Genomic DNA, 18,205 nt, shown 5'->3' with positions numbered 1-18,205 from the left:
GTGGTTATGATGATGGTGGCGGTGGTGGTGGTGGTGGTGGTGGTGATGAAGAAGAACCACGAGTACAGTGAAATTACTTGGGAGAATCTCTGAAAAGTTGCAGTTAGTGTATAAAGGGCAAGTTTGAGGTGACAAAGACTAATTTTTGCAAAGTTAAATATCTGACCTGAACTGGAATAGCATTCCTTTCAATCTAAATGTTATTCAGTGTTGTGGATATGTTATGGACTGAATGTTTATGCCCCCCTCTGATTCATATGTTACATCTAATCCCCACTGTGATAGTATTAGGAAGTGAGACCTTTAGGAGGTGATTATGTCATGATGCTGGAACCCTCATGAAAGGGATTAGTGCCTTAAAAAGAGACCAGAGAGCTAGTTTACTGTCAACTGTGGGAGAATACAGCGAGAAGTCTGCAACCAGCAGAGGACCCTTACCAGACCTTGACCATACTAGCACCCTGATCTCAGATTTCCAGTCTCCTGGAAATAAATTTCAGTTGTTGAGAAGCCACCTCCCAGTCTATGGTAATTTTTTATAGCAGCCCAAACTGACTGAAGGCAGGATACACTGCCATTTCACATTTATCAGTAGTATATGTACATTTCTTTTCCAACTCCTGTCAACATGGATGGCTGAAGCTACAGATTCTTCCAGCATGTGCCTTTTTTTGTATTTTCTGTTTGGAGTTTTTCTGGTGTTTTCATCAATCTGAAATCTTTAGAGAGTCCTTTAGGCAAAGAGATACTGATATTGATTTAGATAGGATTAATGTTCTTTTAGTGCCCCCATGACTTACAGCAGGGCTCACAACACATGTTTTATTGCATTCACTTACTTGGCATTAGGATACTCAATATGCAGGTTGTTTTTATTGATCCATAAAGTCAGGGGAAACCTATCTCTGTCTTGGAAAGTTTTATACTGAGTTGAAAATGAAACAAGCCACACAGCCTGAGATTTATGTTTCTGAAAATGATGTGGCTTCTTTTAAGTAGGACATAACTTAATGAGTTTAGTTTAAGAGGCAAAAGATGCACCTAGTCATGTGGGAAAATGCACCTTTGGGTGTCTGGCAACCCTATAGTTAGCGGTGTTTTCGTAGTATCTGTAGGACCAACTGTGAGTAAGGCACTTAGAAATTTTTATTTTCCATTTATCCACCTATAAATAGTTTTTTCATTTATTAACTGATTCATTCAACAATACATTTTTATTGAAACATTAGCATACATGCTAATATTAGTTTCAGGTGTACAACATATTGATTTAACAATTATATTAGTTTCAGGTGTACAACATATTGATTCAGCAATTCTGTATTTTACTCAGTTCTCACCATGGTAAGTGTAGTCACCATCTGTCACCTTAAAACATTATTACAATACTGTTGACTGTATTCCTCATGTTGTAGTTTTCATCTGTGACTCTTATTTATTTTATAACTGGAAGTTTGTACCTCATAATCCCCTTTAACTATTTCATCCATTCCCCCAACCTTCCCCTATGGCAACAACCAGTTCATTCTCCATACTTAAAAGTCGGTTTTTTGGGTTGTTTCTTTGTTAATTTGTTTTGTTTTGTAGATTCCACATATAAGAGAAGTCATATGGTATTTGTCTTTCTCTGTCTGACTTATTTCATTTAGCATAATACCCCTAGGTCCATCCATGTTGTCACAAATGGCAAGGTTTCATTCTTTTTTATGGCTGAGTAATATTTGTGTGTGTGTGTGTGTGTGTGTGTGTGTGTGTGTGTGTGTGTGTGTGTATCAACTCTTCTTTATTCATCTATGGATGGACACTTGAGTTGCTTCTGTATCTTGGCTATTGTAAATAATGCTGCAATACACATAGGGGTGCATATATCTTTTTGAATTAGTGTTTTTGTTTTCTTTGGGTAAACATCTAGTAGTGGGATTATTGGATCATACAGTATTTCTATTTTTAATTTTTTGAGGAAATTTCATACTGTTTTTTACATTTTCACCAACAGTGCATGAGGGTTCCTTTTTCTCCATATCCTCTCCAACACTTGTTTATCTTGTCTTTTTGATTCTAGCCATTCTGGCTGGTGTAAGGTGATATTTCATTGTAGTTTTGATTTTCATTTCCCTTATGATGAGTGAGGTTGAGTACTCTTTTATGTGTCTTTTGGCCATTTGTATATCTTCTTTGGAAGAATGTCTGTTTGGGTTCTTTGCCCATTTTAAAATCAGATTAGTTGGGGTTTTTTTGTTTGATTTTGGTTTTGGTTTTTTGTTTGTTTTTTGATGTCAAGTTGTATCAGTTCTTTATATATTTTAAAATATTAACCCTTATTGGATATATCTTCTCCCATTCAGTAGGTTGTCTTTTTATTTTGTTGATGGTTCTTTTGCTGTGCAAAAGCTTTTTGTTTTGGTGTAGTCCCAATAGTTTATTAGTGCACTTGTTTCTCTTGCCCAAGGAGAGATATCTAGTAAAATGTTGCTAAGGTTGATATCCAAGATATTACTGCCTGTGTTTTCTTCTAGGATTTTTATGGTTTCAGGTGTCACATTTAGGTCTTTAGTCCATTTTGAGTTTATTTTTTTGTATGGTTGAAGAAAGTCTAGTTTCATTCTTTTGTATATGGCTGTCCAGTTTACCCCATATCAGTTATTGAAAAGACTGTCTTTTCCCCATTATATATTCTTGCCTCTTTCATTGTAGATTAATTGACCATGTGAGCGTGGGTTTATTTCTGAATTCTCTGTCCTGTTCCATGGATCTGTGTATCTCTTTCTGTGCCAGTACCATACTGTTTTGATTACTATATCTTTGTAGTATATCTTGAAATCTGGGATTATGATATCTCTTGCTTCATTCTTCTTTCTCAAGATTGCTTTGGATATCCAGGGTCTTTTGTGGTTCCATACAAATTTTAGTATTATTTGTTCTAGTTCTATGAACAATGCTTTTGGTATTTTGATAGGAATTGCATCCAGTCTGTAGATTACTTTGGACATTTTAACAATATTAATTCTTCCAGCCCATCAGCATGGCTCAGACTCCAAGATCATGGAATATCTTTCCATTTGTTGGCGTCATGTTCAATTTCTTTCATCAATTTGTTCAACAAATACTTTTAATGTATTGTGTGCCAAGTATTATACTGTAGTAGAGAATGTTATTTTGTGGTCCTGTGTATATTTATATATGTGAACATATTTTTAACTTAAATCTTAAACTTGAGCATATTAAATTTGATTGGAAAGATACTGTTTTACTCACAAAATGGTAGAAAGGCAATTTAAAGCATTTATAGGAAAAGGGAAGTTTTGCCAAAGTTACATATAATAAAATAAGCAAGGGTTAACAAAAAGGGAAGCAAAGGGACTGGTACTGCATTTGTGGCTGGATTGCATGTTGAATAATCAACACTGTGCATCACATCATCTGGAACAATGGTCCAGAGGAACAAGGGAGATCAGTAGGGGAGCTCTGGGCTGCCTGTTCTTCATTCATTGTTTTATTTGCAATAACCCAGCAACATAATTTCATTATCCTTACTTTATAAAAGGTAGAACCCAGACTCAGAGGGAAGTTAAGTACTTTACCCAGGGCTACACAGTAACAAGCAAACTTTGGGATTAGAACCCAAATCTGCCAAACCCATGCTCTTTCCAAGATACCACAGCTATCATTCATCAAGCACTCACTAGACATCAGGTTGTTCATGAGACTAGTAGTATTGTCATATCCATTTAGAAATGGAGAAGTGGAACAGAGAGGGTTAGTCAGTTATAGGAGTTACAGAGCTGGCAGAAGTGGGAAATCCTCCTGAACAAACAGATTCCACGAGCTCACTCTTACCTACTCTGCTAGCATACTCAAACCCAAGCTCCCGTATTTATCTTCATTAGGATTTGGGGATGAAAGACAATAGATTTATCTCTTTTAAACCTACACTCTTGAGTCTAAAGGAAGGGCAGACCTGCTTATAACAATTGTAAGGCTTGGGGCAAGAGTACAAGTGAAGCTTATAGACCATATGTCTAAATAATTAAAAGTAATAAATCATGTTAACAAGTACAACAGTTTCTTTTACTGCTTTGACAAATACACCTGCATAAAGACCTGAACGTCTAAGTTCTCAGGATTCTTAGAAATCTGTTCCATTGGTGGGGTGTGGGGAAAACCACCCCCCCCCGACCTTCATGGCCTGCCCTCCTCTCTTCCTATCCCCAGCTCTGCCCCACACTGAGTGGCCTCAGGCTCACATGTGTGGACACCCAAGCCCCATGCCCAGGTGCCATCCATGTCCCCTGCAAACATCTTGGTTACTTTGTAAGCATAGAACTGTCTTTAGGAGGTAGGCCTGAGAGGTCCACAAAGACCAGAAATGGCTTAGTGATTTGGGGGCAGGCTGCAAGTGGGCACATCCTCTTGGCCTGGCCAATACCTCACCCTGTGGGAAGCAGTACATCTGGGGAGGCTGATTTATGAGACCTCTAAAATCCAGAGCCTGGACAGGGCGCATCTTACGTCTGAGAATGGCACTGGGGGGTGGGGGACAGGAGTTAAACCTGGGGCCTTTGTGAATAGTACTTTATTCAAATGACTGATAACTCAGAACCATGTCTTAGAAATGTCTTTATCCCTGGGAATAAATTTGATTCTTCTCATTTCCCACTTTTCTCACCCCCAGTACATCTTAAAAAAAACATCTTAAAAAAAAAACACCCACAACATCAATTTTGTGTTTTCCACTCCTGATTAATGGTATCACCACTGCATGTTGACCAACCTTGACACTACCCTCTTCCTCATTGTCCACCATTAGCACTCAGTCCCTCTGGTCCTAGCTCCTCCTTTCCGTCCTCACTGCCAGTGCCTTAGTCAAAGTGGCCACCAACTCTTGCATGAACAATTAGAAGTCTGCTCAACTCCTTCATCTTTCCCCAGTCCCATATCCACCACACCCATGTAGCTGGGGCACATGCAAGGCTCCTTCCACTAGCTCATACAGCACCTCTGTACAATTAGGACACCCTTCCTCCAAGAATTCACAGCCCACAGACTGACAAGGAGAATGTCTTGGATTTCCACCCTCCCTCATCCCTTAGCAGTGAATAAAATGCACTGCCACATGTGGTAGCATTGCTTCCTTGCTTAACAGCTTTCAAAGGTTTCCTAAGCCCTTTCGGATCAAATTCAAACTCCTTAGGGCATGGCACACAAAACTGCTTTTCTCCCCTCCTCCCAGCCTCTTAGGCTGGATGTGCCGAAAGTTCCTTACCACACAGCCCTGGAGGCTACCTAACTATCCTGGGACTTCTGTTATGTGTTCCTAAGGTGTGCTCTTCCCTCTCACTATCTGGTGAAAGCCTGTTCTTCCCTCAGGTACTAGTTCAGATGTTGTCATCTTTGCAAAGCCCCTCGTGTCTCGTGCAGATGGCAATCGACTTCTGGGCCCATTAGCCTTTGTAAATATTGTGATTACAGCAGTGATTATATTGTACCACAATTATTTGTTTCCATATCTCTGGTTTGCACAAAGCACAATTCAGCAGCCAAAAGTAATTAGAAGGGATTTCCAGTTTTTATTCAAGTTTTCTCAAAGGACACAAAAAAGCCAAGTACATGGTCTCAGCAACCACTTGTTATCATCATTTCTCCTTCCTTCACACCCTCCCTTACTATCTCTGACAAAAATCTCTCTCCTCCACTGAAGCCTCCACGGCTTTTCGCTCCTCTCCTCCCCCTAAGCCTTACCCCTCTCTCCCATCACTTTGTTACATGGACTGGCATAGCTTCTCCACAAGGAAGAAGAAAAAAAATCCATCCTCTTCAGGACAGAGTAAATTAAGCCATAAATTACAGGAATGCCTTTGTTGGGTGAGAGACTGTGCCAGTCAGATAATGCTAGGTTCTGCTGCACTAACATCCCTCAAATCCCCATGTCTTACTCAAAGCGTCTTACTTATTTCTTGCTCACATAATATATTAGCTGTGGGCCAGCTGATACTCTGCTTCACATGCTTTCTTTCTTATGGGATATTGGCTGAAGATGCAACCTATACCTAAGACATGCATTCTCGTGACAGAGGGAAAAAGTAATGGTAGGAGCCACACATTGGCTCTTAAAATTTCTGCTCAGATGTGCCATAATCACTTCTGCTCATATTCCATTGGTCAAAACAAGTCTTAGGGCCAAGCATTGAAATGGGATGGGAAATCGTACTTCTCCCCAGAAAGAGGGACTGCAAGTCCATGATAATGGGTAGGGATATATAATCTTTAAGAAAAGCAGCAAATTGGGAATCTACCCAGGAACACGTTATGTTGATATTATTTTGTCCTGTCACATTTATATAGCACATTAGTCTACAGCTCTACCTAGGGTTCAGATGATGTCTTGCACTGTTTTGCTTGTTTTGAACACCTCCATATTTTTAGGAAAGAAAGTTTCCATACAAGTTAACAAAGACAGGCAGACGAGAGAAAAACTCTGTAGGGTAGAAATTAGACTTGGAATTGAAATATTTCAAAATTCAAATTCAAAAACCATCTTGATACCACGGTGATATTCCTGTCAGATTAACAAGCAGGATAGGTAGATAGTTGTTTATGTTGTATATGATTTCAAAGAGAGAGAAGGCCTTTTCCCCGAAGGATGTTTCTCTTTCTAGCTCCCTGGACCTCTCAGGCCCCACTCAGGAAAACTGAAACCCAGCAGTTGTTTCAGCGGAGAGGTTAATGTGGGGAATCCATTAAATAGGTATCAGAGAAATAAAATATCATAAAGGGAGCACTGAGTCCACAGATAATTAACTGCAGGAGATGTGGGAAGAAGATACTGCCCCTAGGGCTAGGGGGTCTGAAGGAAGAAGTTGGGTTTATCAGAAGCTTCGAGCTCAGGGAAGGTTGCCCGCTGGAGCTGACCCCCCATTTCCTCTGAGGAGGAAATGCTACCCTGCTGGTGCTAGTACCTCTGGGCAGTGAGACAATGTGGTGAGTTTAGTTTGAGGTGGGTTTTTTTGGTTTTTTGGTGTTTTTTTTTTTTTTTTAAGATGGAAATTGGAACCAGCTGCCACTTTGAAACTGAAGAATCACTGCTGGATCTATGTTGTCAGGACACTAGGCGAACAGGAAAGACCAGATCCCTTCACCTCTTGTTGTTCCCCTTGCAATCCCCCCCCGTAGTGCCCCCTACTGGCGGAACATATCAGAGAGCCAGCCACAAGTAGAACTGTACTTGGCAGAGTCCCTGCTCTAGCATTACAGAGGAGGGTAGAGAAGAGGGAGCTAAGAGAGAACTCCACGACTGTACAGCCTCTAATACCTGGAGTTTTACACTGTGAAATTTAATCCTTTGGCTAAAGTCATCTGCATTTAAAATAAATGTCCCTGGGAAAGATGAAAGTTTTAATGTTATTCTTCATTTATAACCCATTATGAGTAAGCTTATCAGCTCTTTTCTAGAGATCTAAAAATAACGAAGAGGAGGGGCGCCTGGGTGGCTCAGTCAGTTAAGTGTCTGCCTTCAGCTCAGGTCATGATCTCAGGGTCCTGGGATTGAGCCCTACATCGGGCTCCCTGCTCAGTGGGGAGCCTGCTTCTCCCTCTCCCTGCCCCCCAGCCCCGCTCATGCTCGTGCTCTCGCTCGCTCTCTCAAATAAATAAATCTTAAAAAAAAAAATAAAGAAGAGGAGGAAGGAAGAGCTAAGAGGGAGCACTTTGGCTATAGCAGGGATAGATAAAGGATCTCACTAAGATGTGGGGGGGGATGTCAAAAAAGAAAAAAGACCAGGGAATTATGAAGAATAAACTTTTACCAACTTTCAAGTTTTGTGGATGCTTGTCAGGTTTTCTAGGTCTTTGCTGACCACAGCAATGTAGACGAACTGCAAGAAAGTAGATCTGTCCCTTTGGTCAGCACTCAGTCCTACTGCACTCCAATAAGGGAATATAAAAATAAGACCCATGACCAAGACCGGACTAAGACAAGAGCCATGGATGAGTCACTGAATGATCAATTTATGCAGTGATAATTGCCTTAGTAAATCAGGCAAAACCTTACTATTGACTCAATTACAGTAGCACCCTAATTAGTAGAGAGCTGAGGCCTGGGTTATTCTAAATTGGATTTTTCTGTTCTGAGGATTAATTAGGAAATCACTAGGTTTCCAAATTGTTTTTACAGATTTTTTTTTAAATGATTTCCTCTTCATTCTGGCTCACTTTTGAATGGGAAATAACAGTGATCTCTAATAAATGTAAATACGGCAGTGCTTTCCTATTTTCATCCTGAATATCCATTTCCGTTCAGTCAGCATCAAGCACCAGTTCTGTGACAGGCCCTGTGTAGGGCTGGACAAGGAAGAATGAATCACAGTGTCTGTCCTTAAGGCTTAGTGGTTGAGCTTACACAGGCTCTGGAGTCTGTGAGACCTGGGCCCCGAATCCCAGGGCTGCAACTCACAAGCTGTATGATTCTGAGCTTCAATTTCTTTATCTGTAAATTGGGATTCTTAATACTACCCATGCAATGGGAAAATTAGCACACTATATAAATGCCTATGGTAAATGTTCAGTAAATTTGCCTATTAATAATACATGTACCTGATATATGAATAGATAATTTTGCTGTATGTGCATTCTAAATATGTTGATTTTCTCTGTCCGTTGCTAAAGATGGAGATAATTTAGGACTGGTCTGAATTGCTAGCAAGTCCAAGATATCACTTTTTTCTCTTGTCCTGGTTTCTCTCCTGCAGCTTTCCTCCTCCTTTTCTTGCCTGCAAACTTTTGGGTTTGTAAGAAGAAATTCCATCTAGGCTTGAGGCAGCTTCTTCCTCCAGATTGTAGAAAATTAATTTCTTTTGCTTAAGCCACCCAATCTGTGGTATTTTGTTATAGCAGCTACAGTACACATATTTGTTGTGTTTCACTCTTTATGATTGTTTGATCATAAATACTTTTCCCTCAGAATTTTGAAGGTCTTGTTCCTTTGATTCCAAAACTCAGTATTGCTACTTGGGACTTCAAAAACGTTCCAATTCCTAATTCTCTCTTTTGTCACCTGTTTTCTCCTCTATGTGAGTTTGTATGGTTTTCTCTTTGTCCCCAGTGTTTTGAAATATCACAGTAACGTATCTTGAGGTGGCTCTGTGTTCATCTGTTTTATTGAATCATCAGTGGACCCTTTCAGCTTGAATACTCTTTTTCAGTTCAGGGACATTTTCTTGAATAATTTTTGAATTTTGCACATGATTTATCCCTTTTTCTTTATAGAATTCCTAGCTGATCCTCACATGCCTGTCTTTTCTCTCCTTTTTGTTAATCTGCAAATTTTTGCTCTAGGAAATGTTTCCCAACTTATTTTCTGGAAGATTTCAACTTATTTTCAAATGCTTCTATTAAGTTTTTAAATTGTGCTATCATTTTGTTTTAATTTACAAGGGCTATTTTAATTTTCATAATGTTCTGGCTTTTTAAAATCCTATTTTGAGCTTTTTTCACAATTAAAATATCTTAACTTTCTGAGCATAATGATTTTTTTTAATGTTTGATCACTCCACATAGTCTAATATCCTCTACCATGTTTCTGTTTATTTTTTACTGTCTTTATTATTCTCTTTCGTTAATGAATATCTTCAGATACCCCGTAATTTTTGGCTGACTGTCCATGTTAAAGAATAGGAAATGTAAAACTTGAGTACAACTTCAGAGTAATGGATGGGGTTATCAACTGGTAGTTTTGTTGAAGGGAAATGGCTGGGGGGCGTGGTTCACTTTGGAGTCTCTAATCTCTCCCTCTTCAGATATTTCATCTTAAACCAGTCGGATTGCCCAGAGAAGTCTCTGCTAGTGTCCTGTCTAGAAAGTCAAAACCTGGCTGCCAATGTTCTGGAGCCTAAGCAGATGAAGACAGTTGGGAATCTCGGCATCCAGAATGCAGACATTCACTTGGTCCTCCAGTTTTCACTGTGCTTCCGCTACCCCTAACCTTGTCTGATGTTTATAATTAAGGGGCTGTATTATTACCCTATGCAAAAAAAAAAAAAAAAATCCTCACAAAAAACAAAACACAACTCTCCAGGCTTCTGTTAAAGTACAGGTGAAGATCTCAGGGTCTAACTTCTTCCTAGGCAGCTTTCAACCAGTACTATTTTAGCATCCCCTTCACCCGGCTTCTAGAGGCCACTGATGCCCTAGTTCTAAAATTTTGTGAGATGTTGTAGTATAAATATGACTGTTCTTGGTCTTGCCCAGAGCTGGTTTAGGAATCTGCTAAAGTCTGTTACTACCTGTTTGTCTGCTTCTCACATTCCAACATTTTTTTGCTGCTGCTCTGGGCTGTCTTTATTCCTTGAGAGTTTATACCTCAACGTAAAGTTTATATGTAAACACACACACCTGCCCTGCATGGGGCTCCCTGCTCCTGGAGTCTGCTTCTCACTTTCCATCTGCCTCTCCCCCTGCTTGTGCACTCTCTCTCTCTCTTTCTCAAATAAATACAATATTTTTTTAAAAAGTAAACACACACACATTAAGGTTATTTTCATGAGGCTTTGAGAGCCAAATTAAATGCAAGTGTTTAATTTCCCATCTTTACCTGGAAGTCTCAAGAGCAAGTATTGTTTAATTTGTATTTAATAATGTTCAAATAGAAAAGATGATGTCATGAAGTACAATTAGAAATGACCAATGGAATAAGAAAAATGTCTCACATTGCTTTGTATCTCAGCAGCTTTATCACCTTAATCCTATGAAGAGGCTTTAAAATCTTTACCAAAGGGTCAGAACTCTAAATATTATGTATATTATATATTTGGTCTGATAGTTATCTCATGCTTTTACTCATAACAATTACACTTAAGAAGTTAGTTATTGTACTGTGGTACCTAAAGCCCAAAAAAACTCTCAAAATAGGCCTTGTCACATAAAAAATTAATTGGTTGCTTTGTTCCTACTTAGATTTTCATTAATTTGAGGACATAATTTAAGTGACAGTTAACTGTATCACCTTTGCTTCTCCTTGTTAAAAAATAAATCTGTATTTAAAAGTCTAATTGAGAAAGTTTTCTGAAATATTTTTCAAAGCATTAGCTTTCACTTTTCTTTTTGTATTATGAAATAATACAACTTTAGCCATCAGAAAAGACTGGCATATTGGTCACCCATTGCTACATAAGAATCTATCACAAAATTAACTTAAAACACATTTTATTTGCTCCTGATTCTTTTATTTCAGCAGTTGTCCTGGGTTAAGCTGGCCAGTTCTTCTACTGGTCCCAGGTGGAGTCAGTATGTAGTTGCAGTCATTCTATAGGAGAAGGTGGGCAGACAATGAACATGTAGATACATCTCCCCCCCCCCAAAAAAAAGTTCAGAAAGTAAAACATAAGAAAAAAAGATAAAACAAGGTAATAGAAGAGAGAGAGAGAGAGACACTTGAGGGACAGGAGAGTAACTATCCTAGCCAAGGTATTAAAGGTGACATTTAAGTTGAGACCCAAATGTTGGAAAGAAACAAGTTGTGCAAAAACCTGGGAGTTGTATGAACAAACGCCCTGGACAGTATCAAGGTGGGTTTTTTCAAGGGCAGAAGAAAAGGCAATGTTGCTGGCTTTTGAGCAAGAGGAGGAAGAGAAGAAATAAGCACGTTGGTGTAGACAGGACCAGACCATGTAGCAAGAGCATGTAGACCATGGAAAGGAGTTTAGGCTTTATTACAAACCTATGGGAAGTTGGTGAAGAGTTTTAAGCAGAAGAGGGATGAGATTTTGTTTTAAAAGATCCTTGCTATATAGAGAATGAACTGATGGGAGAAAGTGAAATTGGGATTGTTAGGAAATTATTACAGTGCTCTTGGGAACAACTTCAAAGCAAAGAGGGTGATAAAGGATCAGATTCAGGATAACATTTGGGAAGAGGAACTCAAAGAATTCGATTGGCTGTTGAACATGAGAGAAAGAGAGGATAGAGGATGCATCTCAAGTTTGTGACTTGAGAAATTGGTTGTGTCACAGTGCCATTTTTTTAAGATGGAAAGGGTGAGGGGGAAAGCAGATTACCTTACAAGGGTATAGATCAAGAATTCTATTTGGGACATGTTGGGTTTGAGTTGTCCAGTCACCTACCAACTAGGTTTGATGATCTATCTCAATACTTTATAGTCTCACTTTGTGATTAACCCCATCCTTGGGCAACCAAGACATAGGAGCCTCATTTTCCTGACAAGTAACTGTGTACCAAAGAAACTCACTGACTTCCCCAAAGCCACACAGCTAAAATGAAGAGGAAGACTTGAACCCATGACCTGTACACAGTCCTATTGGGCATTTTCACTCACTGAAAGGGAGTTTTTGTGGTCAAAGGGAGAGCAGGATACAGATCCCATTATTGAGGCTTTGCCCACATGCTCAAATTGTCATTCACATTTGAGGCAGTTGTCTGTCTACTAGCCACATGTGGCTATTTATATTTTAATTTTAATCAGTTAAAATTAAGTAAAAGTAAAAATTTACTTTCTCATTTGTGCTATCCACAGCTTAAATGTTCAGCAGCTACATGTGACTAGTGGCTGCCATTTTGGATAGCATAGATAAAGAACATTTTCATTATCTCAGAAAGTCCTATTCAACAACACTGGACTCTAGATAATTTGTGCTAAATTAATTGTGAAGAAAGTGTAGTCATATCTTAATAGCTATTGCCTAAGAGGAAAGTTTAAAAAAATAAAACACGAGTTGGTATTTGTTTAAAAGTAACATATTTAATGATAAGCTGATTTTATACCCAGCTCTAATGAACACCTTTCCCCACTTCACACCCTTGAATGTTTGTGTGTTTCTCATTTTACCTAATAAGAATAGAGGCTCCTCTGAGGAGAGAAACTAGGTTCTTCCCACCTTTTCATTACCTTCACTCAAAATACGCACATGCATAACACCCACATTCCCTTGTACCCACTGCCCACCTCCACATGTAGCACTCTCAGTGAACAATCCTTTGCACAGAAGGAGAACATTTACAGCCAGCATATCACAGTACTTTACAACACTGCCGTGGATGGTTGGCTGCAGGAGAACACATAACAGAATGCAAATAACCACAGCCTCAGGGAGTCTGTAGCTAAAACATAATTTCATTGCATATTCTCTTCCAGTTTTTGCCCTTTCTAACACGTAGAAGATTGGGAGGCTCATCAAGTGAAAACTGAGGGCTGCTGACCTCCAGAGAAAGCAGGAGTAGAGACCCTAGAGGGGAATCTGTAGGAACTTCAGGCTCAGGTTTGCCTGTTACGTGGTGACAGGTCAGCAGGGCCTTCCTCATGGGGCCAGATGAAAGCATCCAGAAAGTGCCATTCACACACACATGCATACAGGCAGGCATGTGTTCTCAGCAGTTCCTTTTACAAATGAATGGGAAAATTTGGAACCAACAGATGGGTTTTGAATCCTTCCTCAGTTGTGTGACTTTGGGCATATTACGTAACCGCTCCAAAGGGTAGAACAAGGAGATATATGTGCAGAGCCTCGATCACATAATTATTCCTCTGCCAATTCAATGTATTCCTCTCCTTATCCTTCAGGGTGAAGGAGAGAACACACCTAGAACAGAAATTGCATTTTCCCTTTAAAAATTTCTTTTAAAAAATATTTCATGTTTTTTTATAGGTAGTACTTACATATGATAAAAATTTCCTAAGTGTGTCAGTGAAGTTTCCTTCCTTTCCAACCTCCTAGATCTCCTAGGAGATACTAGAAATCTCTAGAAATACTAGAGGCAGCTAGTATTTCTGGATGTCTGTGTGTCCTTTCCATAGTCATCCTGTGCATGTGCAAGCAAATAAATATATCATTACATTTATATGTACTTCCTTATATATGTACGTTTTTCTCTTTGATACAAATAACTCTGAGGCACCTGAGTGGCTCAGTCAGTTAAGCATCTGCCTTTGCTGCAGGTCATGATCCTCGGGTCCTGGGATTGAGCCCCATGTCCGACTCTCTGCGCAGCGGGGAGTCTGCTTCTCCTTCTGCCCCTCCCCTTCTTGCATGCGCTCTCTCTCAAATAAAATCTTAAAAAAAAAAAAAAACAGCAACAACAGATAGCTGTGTGACTGTTTTGAACCTTGTTTTCCCCTGTAGTATCTTGAAGATCTTATATCTATACTGAACACCCTTAATCTCTTTACAGATGCAGAGTATTTCATTGTTGAGGTATACTACAATTTATCTTTACTCCCACTGAATTTTGCTATTATAACCCATGCCATAATGAGTGTTTTTTATTATCTTAATGCCACTTTGCACATGGGTAAATGTATTTGTAGAATAAACTTCTAAAAGAATTGCTGACCAGAAGATATGTATATATTATATATAATGTAGTTATTATATATAGTTATTAATATTATTAAAAATAAACATATATATAAATATATATAATTTTGATAGACTTGGTCAAATGGCCCTTAAAGAATTTTTACTAATTTGCTGACCCACCAGTAATGTATGAAAGCAGAGTTTCTAAGCCTACACAGAGCACTGACACCTCAGAGACTGAGCCCCCAAGTCTTATGTTTGCCAGAACAGCTCAGCTTACATTGTGCATATGTGTGTGCATGCATATATATGTGTGATTTCATTTGAAGAAAGTTGTTTTGGCTAAGTGGTTAAGGAAAGTTTGAGAACAATGATGCCAAGTTTGAGAACACTGTGCCTTCTCTTAGCCCTTCGGTTTGAAAGAGTGACAGAGAAAATGAGATTGTTCCACACCCTGTATGAAAATCCTTCGGCAGTGTGGAGAGAATGGTTCATGTGGTAGCTGGAAAGATGGAATGGGTAGAAATATTTCCAGGAAGAAGTAGATGCCAAGGTATAAGGAGATGATATTTAGTCATATAGCCCCCAGTGTTAGCAAGTGTTCTCCAGAAGGTCAGTTCATTTGAGCCAAGTGTAAGGGCTGGCCATGTGCCAAGCCCTGCACTAGTGCTGAGAATACAGAGATGAGCATGGCTGGTCCCTGCCCTCAAGCTCATCCAGAGAAGTCAGGTATGTAGGCAGACAGTTTCCTTACGATGTCATAGAAACAACAGCAACGACTGCTATCTCTGAGAGCTTATTAAACACCAGAGAATGGGGTTCTGCAATCCTTGTCATCTCGCCTGATTCTACAAAAATGCTATGAGGGTAATTACAGTGTTCTCCCCATTTCACAAATGAGGAAACCAAGATCCAGGGAAGTTGAGGGACAGTCCCAATAGCACATAGTAAGTGACAAAACCAGGGTTTATTCTGTGGACCGTCTCACTTCAAAGTCTTAAGGGGAAGGAGGGGTAGTGTTAGAATTTCAAGCTGCATGAAATGATTTTCGCCCTCCTTCTCTTATGGTGGCACCACATTACTTTTCAGGGGGGGGGCAAGGGGATCAAGGAAGAGGGAGATGTGCCCTGAGCTGAGGCTCAAAGACGAGTGGAAGCAAGGAAAGCATCCCAGGCAGAGCCACTCTTGGGCTAATCTCAAGGAGAGGCAGCCTGCAGGAGTCAGGAAGTTTCTGGCACAGGGAGCCAAGGGGTGGAGTGGGCAAGAGGACAGCGTCCGGAGCCAGACTGCCTGAGTTGAAATCCTGGCTCTCCCCCTTAGGTGAGTGACTTTGGGTGCATCACTCACCTTCTCGGATTCTCCACCTGTTTAAGATGGAGCTATAAAATACTCTGTCCTGGCTATTGCAAGGATTGAATGAGTTAATATATCTGGAGTGCTTAGAACAGTGCCTGGCACGTGCCCTATGTATTTGTTCCCACTATAGAATCTCCAGGCTCCAGGTACAGCCTAGACATAAGGAAAAGGAAAAAAAATTTTGAAGCTCATCTGCAGTGCTTATTATAGAGAACATTACAGGAGCTCCCGAATGTAGTGTGGTGCTGCAAAAGGAGAAGAAAGCAGAAAACCACTTAATGGTGGCGGGACATGGGCTTTTAGGCCAGATTTGTCCTGTCAGTGCTTATCAGCTTTCAGTTATCATCTGGTATTGTGAGTCAAAAATGGGCTTTTTTATTTGTTTCTTTATGGAATCTTTATTTGGTATTAAAATGGAATGGTCTGTCTTAAATAAGGTGAAAAAGCAGAGGAGGATAAAATAAAAGGAACTGCATCCAATGTAACTTTCGGTTTTTCTCCCTCCCTCTGATGAAATAAAATGTTTTCAGAAAAACGGAAAGAAAATACCAACTAAACTCTGCAGCTTCCTCATTCACCCACATAGCATTTATCTCTCATCCACCAAGTCGAATTACTTTTTCTGAGAATAGTATCCTGTAACAGAATCCTAGGGAAGTAAAAGTGAGAGGAAAATACTTCTCCAGGGAATCAACTCAGATGAATTGCATTTTATTTTCATATTCTCTGGCCTTTATCCCCTTTGTATGTTATCCCAAACTCACATTCCCTGCTGTTCCCAAACCAGACCCCGTGCCTGGACTATCTTCTCTAGGTCAGTTTTCTCTCTTCCTCCTGACATTTGGACAACTTTGGGAATCCATCTTCTTGAAGAAAAACATTTAATAGCACTTTTCCCAACATAAATCCAAATGACCCTCAATTACTGCTATTCAAAAACATATACCTGTATTTGTACCAGCCACTCACTAGATGCTGGAGCTACAGAAATTAGTATGATTCAAACTTTTCTCCTGAATGAGTTCACAGTCTTGTGTGGGATACAGACATGCAAAGGAAGGTTGATTCTGCCCATCTCTGCTGTACGATTATGTTCATTTCCTTTATGGTTTGTCTTTCCTGCTAGACTGTAAGCCTCTCAAGAACAAAGATTTTATCTGTTTTGTTTACCACTCTGTAATCAGTACCCTAGACAGAGTCCTCAATAAACATTTGCTGAATGAAAGAGTGAATGAATGAATGAATGAAAAAAAGTGACAGTGCAGAATAATTGATAAATCGATGTGCTTACAAGATAAGAAGTAGCACAGAGGAGGGAATACTGAACTCTGTGGGAAAGGAGTGGAGTTGGAGGGGTGAGGAGGCCTGTTGGGTGAGGCGGCTTATGAACTGGGTTTTGAAGGCAGTGGCTGCCAATGTTGATATGCCTTGCACAGTGTCCCCACCCCCACCTCATAAAAGTTTGCTGAGTTAATAAACTTCACAATTTATGAAGCAGTTATACTTACAGTATGTCTAATATTGTACCATTTGGCCACTTCATGCTGGATATTGTGTATTGTGGTCCTGGAAGCTCTGTCACCTAAACCCTCTCAGTCATCAGTAGGGTAGGAGTATCCACTGGGAAACCCAGTGTCTTGGGGTGTGTGTGTGTGTGTGTGTGTGTGTGTGTGTGTGTGTGAGCCCTGGGTCATCCACTGGCTGAGAAAGAAAGCAATTTGAAGTATATGCTTTAGGAGAGGAGTCCCATCCAGCAAGGAACATGGGAAAAGAACAGACAGAGGCCCTGAGCCAGACCAGAGCTTATTACCGAACTCCTATATCCACCACCCAAACCAGTTTCACTTCTTAAAATTTCTGAAAAACCAGGTGGTTATGACATGGAAGGGGTGGGGGTGGGAGACGAGAGGAGATAAAAACAAAATATATTTGTAGTTGAATTATCTAATGACCTTACTGAGGAAAAAAATTTATTTTATTTTAAGGTTTCTTAATTGAATTTAGATCCAGCTCCTTCCTGGCATAATTATGTTAATGCTCAGGAGACCAAGAACCAAAACTACTGAGGTGTGTGAGCCTCCAGCCCCTGGTGTGATCTCTGGGCTCTCTTATGCTGTTCCAGACCTATCCTCTCTGTGACTGATTGAAGACATCTCTGTATGAGTAATACCACATTATGTCAAAGATTAGATTCATCATCTCCAGTTAACCTTCAGCTTGTGTTTTCAATATGTGTGTGCAGCTTCATCATACACAACAAAGACACTTTCTTCAACAATGCCACAAGAAGTAGAATCGTACATCATATTTTACAAAGAATAAAGTATGAAGAAGGAAAAAACAAAATTGGTAAGTAGTATATTAGTATAACAAGCTACATCTAATTTTGGGGATTACAGACTTTTTTCCTTTGGTTTTATAAAGTTTATATCAATTCTAGAATCGCTCATCATTTATAAAATCTCTACTCCCTTGATGGATAACTCACAAGTGTAAAAATCTTAATATCATCCTTAGATCTCCTTAAAATAGCATGTTTCCTCATT

The 18,205-nt window shown here is 39.7% G+C and overlaps 1 protein-coding gene across 9 annotated transcripts in view; it reads left to right on the top strand.

The window, feature by feature from the left end:
- ANO4 (anoctamin 4) overlaps positions 1 to 18,205 on the top strand; it is a 444,815-nt gene that overhangs the window by 316,897 nt on the left and 109,713 nt on the right. For all 9 annotated transcript variants that reach the window (XM_073900417.1, XM_073900416.1, XM_073900420.1 and 6 more), the window contains one exon: positions 17,902 to 18,008. In XM_073900417.1, coding sequence (XP_073756518.1) covers positions 17,902 to 18,008 — 107 coding nt within the window. The remainder of the gene's footprint in view (positions 1 to 17,901; positions 18,009 to 18,205) is intronic.

Source organism: Callorhinus ursinus, unplaced genomic scaffold (assembly GCF_003265705.2).
Source record: "Callorhinus ursinus isolate GAN/ISIS: 27379988/994484 unplaced genomic scaffold, GSC_fseal_2.0 scaffold14, whole genome shotgun sequence".
Classification (NCBI taxonomy): Eukaryota; Metazoa; Chordata; class Mammalia; order Carnivora; family Otariidae; genus Callorhinus; species Callorhinus ursinus.
Note: the sequence above shows the minus strand (reverse complement) of the source record. Positions and strands in the feature narration are given on the sequence as shown.